This window comes from Rhea americana, unplaced genomic scaffold, assembly GCF_003343005.1.
Source record: "Rhea americana isolate MKP2758 unplaced genomic scaffold, rheAme1 scaffold_261, whole genome shotgun sequence".
Classification (NCBI taxonomy): Eukaryota; Metazoa; Chordata; class Aves; order Rheiformes; family Rheidae; genus Rhea; species Rhea americana.
In genome coordinates, this window is record NW_028186381.1 from 838,344 (window position 1) to 849,770 (window position 11,427).

General features: G+C 44.0%; 1 protein-coding gene across 1 annotated transcript in view; it reads right to left on the reverse strand.

Moving 5' to 3' along the window:
* Positions 1 to 11,427, reverse strand: part of LGR6 (leucine rich repeat containing G protein-coupled receptor 6) — a 162,776-nt gene that overhangs the window by 44,809 nt on the left and 106,540 nt on the right. Inside the window, exon 6 of the mRNA XM_085307702.1 lies at positions 641 to 712. Coding sequence (XP_085163828.1) covers positions 641 to 712 — 72 coding nt within the window. The remainder of the gene's footprint in view (positions 1 to 640; positions 713 to 11,427) is intronic.

An 11,427-nucleotide genomic window follows, 5' to 3' on the forward strand; every position in this document is an offset into this window, starting at 1 on the left:
GGCTCTGTGTGTTTCTAGGTGACATGAAGTGATTGCAAAACTTTCAAGAAGGGATTCCAAAGATCGCCAAAGATTTTACCAGCCTATAATTTAAACCATCCCCAGATTTTCATTTTGGTGGAATCAAGTGTTTCAGAGTCTTTGGGATCAGGTGCATGTAGTGAGGAAATGGGGATGCACCGCAAGCAGGGCGTGTATGCAAGCTCTCTGGATTTAACTAGGACTAGATGTGTGGCCAGAGCTCCAGAGACCCCCCCCCCCCCCGCCTGTGCCACCCACAGGCATAGATCCCTTCTGCTGCAACAGCACAGCCTATCCAGCCCGCTGGAATGTTGACACAAACAGAAAGGCCAGGCTGCCACTGCCCTGGGCAGTATCATGCCCATGGCTTCTGCCCACTTGGATTTTCTCTGGAGCACCATCAGATGGTGGGTATGAGTGGATGCACAGTGGGAGCTGACCTGGAGACATGGCCCTTTCCTATGAGCTATGTTGACAGGTGCTCAATCCTTGCCGGGGGCATGGTGGATCTCAAAGGGGCTCATGAATGCACTGCGCCCCAGTTCTTGGGCAGCAACATAGCATACTAAGGATGAGTGCACACAGGTCTTTAGCACAGAGAAGAAAACAGGTAACTCACAAAGTTTCCAAGCTGTGCAGCCCATCAAAGCCATTGGTGCCCAGGCTTTGGATCCGGTTGTTGTGCAGGTGCCTGTGGGAAAAAAACAGAGATATTCAACGGCAGCCTAGCTAATTTTTCCATGCTGATTTGACACATGATCCAGAGACATCCTGCATGCTGAGTATGGCCTGAGCAGGGATGACACCATGTGTTATGAGATTTCCTCTTGTCTCATAAGGCAAAGTACATACTAAATGCAATAGTGCATGCATAGCGGTTACAGAGCTCCCATTTTCCCCAGGGCAGACGTAAGAGTTTCCCCAAGACCTCAACTTTTACAGCTGCTGAGTGGCTTTGAATGAACATGCTTAAACAAGAAACCTCATGAGATGCTCTAGATCTGATCTTACCTAACACAATTTGGGCCCAATCCTGCAAAGTGCTATGCAGTTTCAGCAGCCATTCATAGACACTGGATGCTATCTAAGGACAGAGTCCTATTTGGGCTCCTCAGAGCCTTAGTAGCAGCAAGAAGGCTTTGAGTTAAGAATTATCCTATTAGTCACAGTTTTACTAACTTTGCTTGCAAAAAAATGAATACACTACCAGATCCGGGTTAACTCTGGTCTGACTGCAAATGTTGTCTTCAGCTTAATGTTTCAAAGTGTCTGGCTGGAGTGTAGGGGCAATGTGACATGCACACACACAAACATGTGAGATATTTAACCACCAGGCTTCCATTACAGGCCGTGGGAACCACATGACTAATTGTGCATCTGAATGCACAATTAGTGCTCAGATGCACAGAATGTCCCTTTGAAATTCTACTGAAGGGCACCTTGAAGTGGATATTTCTRTCCACTTTTCAAGATGTTGTGGGCAACCTGGGGAATGTGTGCTGAAAAACAGAAGTCAAAATACTGTTGTCCAGATTGCATTTCCACCAGTATGTGCTTAAGCACATTAATGATGTCCATGTTTTTGCTGGGACAATCTACGTGGAGAAACGCCCTTGGAGGACATAAGGTCTTCTGGGGCAGGATACTTCTTTTCGTCTGTCAATGCAGGTTCCCCCATTAGTTCATTTTACATCCCAGGTGTCTCCTTTAACATGGAGTCTTGGAGTACCTTGTGGTACTGTTGCCTTTATCTCTTTCTCCCTTGCCCGAACTCTGGGATGTAACAGCTTTGTCCAATAGTGCTGCCTCCTTCCAAGAGCCTGGGGGAGACTCCACACTGGCAGGTGGATCAGAGATTTTTGTGTTGCTTTTTGCTTGATCTTAATCTATCTCATCCTGAAAAATCTTTCAATCCACCTGGATCCAAGTGTGAACTGTTTGGCTGAGAACACACAGCTCCTACTGCCAAATATTCTGGGGTAAAACAGGAGGGAGCTGGGAATGGAAGAACAGCCAGGCTCTAGGGTAGTTTGGTAGGGACTTGCAAAACAGTGCGCAGCTCAGAAACCATCTGCAAAAGGATGTTTGTCATTAGGATAAGAATGTACAAGCATTTCAGAGGAAGGAGAAGGGAGGGGAAAGGTGTGTGATAAAATCTGTTTGCACCTTTGAGCAAATGGTGAAAAAGAAAAGGAAGTTGCCTGCAAGAAAACTTGGTTTATTTGTCATTCTTAGAAAAAAAAAAGAGTCTGAGATCAAAATCTAAGTCAGGAGCTTAGAGGAGGAATTTATCTTTGTTACAAGATAAGAAGTTCAAGTCCGAATGGTTTCCTCTGTTAAATTTTATGGGGTGGTTTCAGATGGCATTGCCCTTTCTTCACTTTGGACTTCCAGCATAAGATGATGCCGGACATTTGTGTCTCGTTGAGCAGTGKATAATGCACTTGGTAAATTGACAATTTGGATCTGCACTTTCTGTAAGTCCAGCAAGAGGTATCATAGGGACAAGCTGCTGAGTGGAACTCCATCACTTGGTCAATACGTCTGTATACTGTGATGGGATAGTATGAGGAGGAAATGCTTAGCCCTAGAGAAAATGTGAGCTGCTTAGAGCTTATCAGGATGGTATGTCAGGCAATCTTTTTTCTCAGCTTGGAAACACTGAGCAGTTTGAACAGACCAGTGTCACTCAAGTCACACAGCGAAAGAGAACAGAGAAGCAACCATCTGCTGCATTTAAATGCCTCTAAAATAATTTGTTTGAAGACAAAGTAATGAAAATCTTTAGAAGGGTGTTCTTTGTTGGTAAGAAAATTACGAGTAAATAGAAAATAGAGTCATAAAGAAAATTGATGTCTAAGCTTAACTCCAGAGTTTTTGCTCAACCACATGACAATAATAGAAATGAGTGTTTGAATGCAGTATAGACTGGAAAAGTAAACACATGAAAAGACATTCTTTTCTTGCATCCTGTCTTTTTTTTTTTTCTCCTCCTCTGGTAAACACATTTTAACAAGTGGAATTGCAACATCTCTAGTGTTTGTCAATTTGAGCTCAGCCCACATGTTGTTATATTCTGCCCTGCAAATTACAGCTTATTTGATAGCAACTCTAGATATTTGGTTCTCGGCAATAAACAACCATCTCTTGAAGCAAAGACACGAGAACTCTGTAAGCACTCCCTATACCTATTGGAACTGGTTTTCACCACTGTTCTCACAAAGAGCAACAAGTTTAAAAATCAATGTATCTCCCTTTGCAGTACCATAGTACCATGGTTTAATTTGGGACAATCATCCATGAAGGTAATTTTGCTGAAGAAGGAGCAAGATGGTCACTGTTTTTCTGTAGGCTGGCCTCTGGATGGGCTGAGTTTTCCACCAACTGTGTTTAATATATCTGCTCTTGCAAACAGTGATGGATCTCTTTGCAAAAGCAACCACCATGGCAGGCTTTCCGGCTGACTAGTCTCCAATAGGATCATACACAATTTCCCCACACGCTCCTGCAGCAGAGTGTGTATTACTGCATGTCATGATGGCTTACCATACTTCCAGATGCATTACCTTTTCTGCTGAATCAGGTGAACCTATGCTGTACAGCACTGAAAGGCAGCATAATCGGTGGCTGCACAATGGCTGTAGAGTACAACACTGTCAGAATCCCTTGGACAGGTTAGAGAGGGACACTTCACCTTGCTTAGTCTCTCACCTGATGAGACTTCAGAAGCACACCAGAAAAAAAATATGTATAAGACTCATTTGTGTCCCACAAAAAACATCAGCAGTTTCTAGAAGGAAGATTTTCTGTCCCAGCCAACAACTTCTTATCACAAAATGGGCTTAAAATAAGATTAATCCAAATCCTCCTTGAAGAAGTCCTTGCAGAATTTGTTTCATTTTTGTTTCACTCTCATTTCCATGTATTTTTCCAGGAAATGAAATGACTCTGGAGAACAGTCTTGTATTGACTGAAGAAATAACCTAACACAAGCAATAGCACTGCAGGCTCCCAGCTCCATCTGGAAATGCCCCTTCCAAGAGGACAAGGTACCTCTATTGTATTGTCTTACATAAAAGGCAAACCAGTTTGAGCTAATGTGCTAAACACTAGTTCAATAAGGGTTCTTGCCCGCATAAACAGGAGACTAGACTGTAAGAAAAGGGTACTGATATTACATCTGGGTAGTGCATGAGTGACACCAGCTCTAGAAGGTTAAATATATTTCTGGTATCCACATTGCTAACTGGACGTTGATATTTTGGAATGGTTGCAGAGAAGAGCCATAAAAATGATACAAGGGCTGGAAAAAAATAGGATGTAGAATTAAGGAATTCAATCTGTGTAACTTCTTAAAAAAAAGGTCAAGAGGACGACTGCAGTGTAATGTACAGGATCCTTCCCGGTTAGAAAATGGGTACCAAAATGGTTCTGTGATTTAGTGGAGAAAAGAATAGTAAGAACAAATGTATGAAGTCAAAGCCAAAAAAAGTTCATATTGGAAATATGACCTTTTTTAATGTTAACACTGAGGATGATTAATCACAAACTACAAAGAGAAGTGCTGGATTCTCCATCTCTTTCATTTCTAACTATTTCATTTTTTCTTCTTATAAAGGAAAAATGCAATGATTTTCCATCAGTTATTTGCATTAGATCATAGAATCATAGAATCATAGAATCTGTAAGGTTGGAAGGGACCTCTGGAGATCATCTAGTCCAACCCCCCTGCTCAAGCAGRGTCACCTACAGCATCTTAGACAGGGTTGCATCCAGACGGGCTTTGAATATCTCCAGAGAAGGAGACTCCACAACCTCTCTGGGCAACCTCTTCCAGTGCTCTGTCACTCTCACAGGGAAGAAATTCCTCCTCACGTTCAGGCAGAACTTCCTGTGGTTCGATTTCTGCCCATTGCCTCTTGTCCTGTCACATGAGACAACTGAAAAGAGTTTGTCCCYGGCCCCCTGACATCCTCCTTTCAGGTACTCATACACATTGATAAGATCCGTCCCCCTCAGTCTTCTCTTCTGCAGGCTAAACAGGCCCAGTTCCTCATAGGGCAGACGCTCCAGCCCTCTGATCTTCTTTGTTGCCCAACGCTGGACTCTCTCCAGTAGCTCCATGTCTCTCTTGTACTGGGGAGCCCCAGTACTCGAGATGAGGCCTCAGCAGGGCTGCGTAGAGGRGCAAGATCACCTCCCTCAACCTGCTGGCAACAGTCTTCCCGATGCACCTGAGGAGACCACTGGCCTTCCTGGCCACAAGGGCACATTGCTGGCTCATGGTCAATTTGTCATCCACCCACCAGCACTCCCAGGTCCTTCTCTGCAGAGCTGCTCTCCAGAAGGTCGGCCCCCAGCTTGTACTGGTGCCTAGGGTTATTCTTCCCTAGGTGCAGGACTCTGCACTTGCCCTTGTTGAACCTGAGGAGGTTCCTCTCCGCCCAACTCTCCAGCCTGTCCAGGTCTCTCTGAAGGGCAGCACAGACCTCAGGTGTGTCAGCCACTCCTCCCAACTTAGTTTCATCAGCAAACTTGCTGAGGACGCACTCTGTCCCTTCGTCAGGCCATTGATGAAGAAGTTGAACAGGATGGGACCCAGTACTGAGCCCTGGGGGACACCRCTAGCCACAGTCCTCCAACTAGACTCCATGTCACTGATGATGACCCTCTGAGCTCTGCCTTTCAGCCAGTTCTCAATCCACCTCACTGTCCACTCGTCTAACCCACACTTCCTGAGCTCATCTAGGGGGATGTTACCAGAGACAGTGTCAAAAGCCTTCCTGAAGTCAAGGTACACAATGTCCACTGCTCTGCCCTCATCTACCCAGCTAGTCATTCCATCATAGAAGGCTATCAGACTGGTTAAGCAGGACTTCCCCTTGGTGAAGCCGTGCTGACTACTCCTGATCATCTTCTTTTCCTCCATAAGCTTGGAGATGACATMCAGAATGAGCTGTTCCATCACCTTTCCAGGGATGGAGGTGAGGCTGACTGGCCTGGTTCCTCCTTTTTGCCYTTTTGGAAGACTGGAGTGACAYTGGCTTTCTYMCAGTCCTCAGGCACCTCTCCAGTTCTCCAGGACCTTTCCAAGATGRTGGAGAGCGGTCTGGCAACAACATCCGCCAGCTCCCTCAGTACCCGTGGGTGCATCCCATCCGGGCCCATAGATTTGTGAATGTCAAGCCTGCCCAGAAGATCTCTAATCCTATCCTCCTCAACCAAAGGAAAGTCTTCCTTTCTCGAGACTTTCTCCCTCATGTCCAGGCTACACGATTCCTGAGGGCTGCCCTTGGCAGTGAAGACTGAAGTRAAGTAGGCATTCAGTAACTCTGCCTTCTCTGTATCCCTTGTCACCAGGGACCCCGCCCCATTCAGTAGGAGGCCCATATTTTCCCTAGTCCTCCTCTTGTTGCTGATGTATTTGATGAAGCCTTTCCTGTTGTCCTTAACATCCCTTGCCAGACTCAATTCCAAAAGGGCCTTAGCCTTCCTCGCAGCATCTCTACATACTCTGACTACATTCCTATAATTCTCCCAAGTAGCTTGTCCCCTCTTGCACATTCTGTGTATTTTCTTCTTCTTTTTGAATTTGGCCAACAGCTCCTTGCTCACCCATGCAAGTCTCCTGCCCCTTTTGCTGCACTTCTTACTCACAGGGATRCATCACTCTTGAACTTGGAGGAAGTGATGTTTTACTATTAGCCAGCTCTCCCAGACCCTCCTTCCTTCTAGGGCCTTAACCCATGACATTCCACCAATTAGGTCTCTGAAGAGCCCAAAGTCTGCTCTCCTGAAGTTCAGAGTTGCAATCCTGCTTGTTGCCTTACTTCTTTCCTGCAGGATCCTGAACTCCACTATCTTGTGGTCACTGCAGCCAAGGCTGCCCCCAACCTTCACATCACTAATCAGTTCCTCTCAGTGGGTAAGTACAAGGTCCAGCAGGACACCCTTCCTCGTAGGCTCCTCCACCGTTTGTGACAAGAAGTTATCATCAATGCGTTTCAGGAGCCTTGTGGACTGTTTGTGCCTTGCTGTGTTGTCCTTCCAGTAGATGTCAAGGTGGTTGAAGTCCCCCATGAGAACCAGGGCCTTTGATCGTGAGGCTACCTCCAGCTGTCTATAGAAGGTCTCATCAATTATGAGTTCAAGACGATCTTGAACTGAGTTCAAAAATTTACATGATCTGAGTTCTCCTGCCGCACCAGCCATTGCCATGATGAATTTCCAGCCTGATCATGGCAACATTGTCCTTTTCCTCATTCTGGTCAAGGATAAGAAAAGAAATGTAAATCATAAACGATACAAATTCCCATGGGCTACTTCTGGCAGTGAAGTACCAGCCATTAGACTTGTTTGGTGAAGAATAGAACTCATTCAGAAGCGACATTGTCAGTGTTGTATCAGGAGCAGTATTCATTTCTTCCTGAAGCACTGGAGAGGGAAACTCACTTTTGCCAAGTGAGGACACTTGGCCTTCAGAGACAAAAGGCACCTTTGCCAATTAAAAGGCCAGATGTTTTAGGTTCTTAATTTTTTCGTAATAATAATGAATTTCACATGACTGGCATTTCCCACACCAACCCCGGGCTTCCAAAGCACTTCTCAGAGGGGAACTTATTTACTCCATTTTACAGGCGTAGAAAGTGATACACAGGCTCATCCCAGCGCTCTGATCTAATACACTGGGGCTTGTATTGGGAGGGTCTGAGTCCCCCTAGATCCTGTGATATCTGCTGAAAGTACTGGTGCTCAGCACCATTCGAAATCAGGGATGAGATGTTTGACATTTGCTCCCAGACATGGAGGAAACTGAAAATCAGTGGCCCCTTATGAAAGATTTGACCAAATTGTCTAACACCTGAGCAAGGACTGAAACGGGAATGGGAACCAGGAGTCTTGGAAACTAGCTTCCTCTAGTAACTAAAGCATGTTGTTAGAGGTAAAGATGCATCATGTCTTTAGATGATAAAAACTGTACAAAAGAGAAAATTGAATAGAATCTCCTTCATTTTCTGGCTTCAGTTCTCAACACTTCAGTTCTCTACACTTCACTCAGCTGGAAAGATTGGTGGGTGACCTAGGAGGGAAGTGCTCCCAAATTAGTTGCTTGCCCTGCACAATAAAATATCAGCTAAAATTCAGGTCCCATGAATGTTAAGTGATGTAGAAGGGGGAAAAAGAGTCTTACATATACAATAAAAGGCTCTTAATAAGGAGGAAAAACAACCTTCCAGRAGCATATACAGTAGTAGTCCCTTAAATATCCACAGCCACTGAGGAGTGGGAATGAGGTCCTAGAGCTCAATAGCTGCCAAAAAGCAGACTGAATTATAAGAATGACTAGAAAAGAAAAAAAAATGGATTACAGAACAGCATTGTGCCACTGCATAATTTCATGGTTCATCTTTGTCTTCATTACAATGTACAGTTCTGTGTTTCCACATCAAAAGTGCAGAGGAACAAACAAGTGTGACCTGCAGACTAACTTCTGATTATGAAACAGCTAACTGGACAGAATTGGAAAAGTTACATCAAAGGATGGGTATGATGGAAAGCTGCAAATACATGGATGGCACAGTCAAGATTGAGGCTGCTCATTGTCTCTCCTAGTGCAAGAGTGAGGGGGCAGTAGGCAAAATTAACCATCAGCAGGATGAAAATAGCGTAAGGATGTATCTTTTCACACTGTGGGTTATTAGTCTGTGGAACTGCTTGTCACAATATATTGTAAATGGTGAATGACTAAAAATTTCTTTCTTTCTCTATTTTATTTTTTTCAAAAAGCAATTGGACAAATTCATGGATGAAAATTCCATCAATGGGTCTTAAAAGTAAAAAACTCACCTCTGGTTTGGGAAATCTCTGAACCTCAAATGAAATTGTGAATGTATTCTGAGGAAGCAGAACAATCATTTTACCCTGTTCTTAGATTTTTCTTTAGCCATTTGATGCTGGCCCATGCTGAGATGGCTTATAAGGCTGAAGATACCTTTGGTTTGCCCTGAAGTGTAGCTGTTAAAAAGTTCTTGTCTTTTCCCAGAGTGACTGTTTTTGAAACACCTGTGAGCAGGCAGACTAGTTGATCAGGACAAGGTTAAGATGAATGGAACATCCTTTCTGCATTAGGGGCCCAAGGCAACTGACTGGCTTCAAGCTTGCTCCATATGAGGCAGCAAATAATCCTTTTGACAGCATGGCCTTCAGCATTATAGGGGTGTTTGAATTGGTCATGTTTCAAGGAGTGAAGGCTCCCTGGACACTTGAATGGAGAAGGATTCAGATTTGGACCTTCTTTGCTGCAACTTAAGGAATTTCCTGTAATGAAAGTAAAACCTTTCAAAGACTTTCTCTAGCTAGAGAACTGGTGCATCATTATATGGCTGCAGTGCAAACCTCTCTGCTGCCAGCTCTATGGGGGAGAGGGCACTCTGGCTCTGTGTCCTTCCTGTGTCTGCTTAGACTGCAGAGTGGGAATTCCTGCCTATAGTTCCCAAACTTGCTTATTTGAGATTTTAAATCTGGGCTAGTGGACCCTTCCAAGGACTGTGGCTGGAAGAAGCACTTTGATTCCAGCACATTCTGCTGAATTCAGCCCGCAGAGGAGACCAGGAACACTAATGAGAACTGCTGTCATGCACTTCATTAACCTGTCAGTACAGCAGCATGTGGGTTTCAGATGATCATCTTCTAAACGAAAAATCTTTTATGCCCAGGAAAGATGTTTCTTGTAAAAAAAAAAATCTTTGTTTCATATAAATTATTAACTGCTTAGGATCAGTTCTGCTTGTGGATGTTAAGACACATTCTGTCCCAAGTAAATCAGACTTGGAGGTAACACCTTCAGTATTCTATTCCCATGAACTACCCTAATCAAACAAGCTATCTTCCTTCCACCATTAACAGTGCAGTGCCAGCACCACATCAAATGAAGCCCCTGTTATCAAAGCTGGGGAAGGGATGGTGCCAATTACTGAGCCTCATAGATTTCATGATGAGTGATTTACATGAGGCTCTGTTTATTGAACACCCTATAGCTCTTGTCAGAAACCTGCAACAGCAATAGATGGGAATAAGATCAGGGAATTCCTCAACAGAAGTGTAATTTATTAGCAGAGATTGAACCCCTTAACTTGTTCCAGATTGAGGCTTGTATATTCTGGTGTTGGTTCTTTCCRTCATTCCAGCCACATCTCTCCCAAAGGCCCAAGGTGTGTAGAGGAAAAGCACGTCTCTGCACCTGGGAAGGTCGTGCCCTCAGCCATGGTCAGCCATGTCCATGAGCATTAATCACACTATAAATAAGATTTCCCAATGCTCTTGACTTTCCTCCCCCAGGTGCTCATTTTAATACCTCCCAGGCTAGAAGTTTCCTGAAGGTTATGGTAGCAGCTAGCTCTTCTTTTCCATCTATGTGCAAATTCAGACACTTGCATAAAAATGCACATATGTACCATTTGCATCCCAGTAGGGAAAGTCTCCTTACAAAGTGTACTGCCTAGCTTGGCTGGCTTTTCAGAGTGTGTGCTTCTCTGCTTAGTAGATGAGTCTGAAGCAAGGAAATACCCCTAGTAGGAATACAGGAAGAACACTGGGGGACTTCCTGCTGGTTAGGTACTGACAGGGGTATGCATGGAAACATGGGAGAGATTTATGGGGCTTACTCTGCCAAGCACTTGTGATCCCACAAAAATTTAGCAGTGTCCCACAGTGCCTGGCAGGATCACACATGTGTTCTGTTCCGATTGTCTGTGGTAGGACATTATTCTCTCCCTTGTGACCTAATGGCCAATGACTTTTATTTCTTAAGCTTGCCTGTTTAATTAAGACGTTTCTTCTCACCCAAAGTATGGGATAAGCTAGAATGAAAGAAGTACGCTTTTGAAACTGAAATAATAACCCTCAGCTCACCCTTGGTGCTAGTTATTATAGCTGAATGAGGTGGTTGCATTATGATGATCAAAGGATGCCTTGGTAGAATGGGCACTATTGTGGGTGAAAACTACTTATTTGACATTTCTCAAGTTGTTCTTAGCATTCCTTCTAAATCAGCCCTTATACTTTGTCTAAACAGCTGAAGCTGATGCTTAATAAAAATCTGGACAGTGCTTTGTCCAGGCACTTTCTATGAGAGATTAATTCAGGAAACACTTCAAATTTTGAATGTGAAATAGTTGCAAGACTTTCACTCAGCACTATATGCCAATGTTACTTAATAGCCTGGTAGCAATATACGTATTACCAAAATAAAAAGTAGCATTTTTTGTAGATACAGGATTTCCGGAGTTACTGGCAATTGAACTTACTAATCAACATCAAAAAATAGTGACCAGATAATTTGCACATGTAAACTTTCATTTAGAAGACAGATAAGATGCAAGCCTCTGTCAATGGAAAGGATGCACC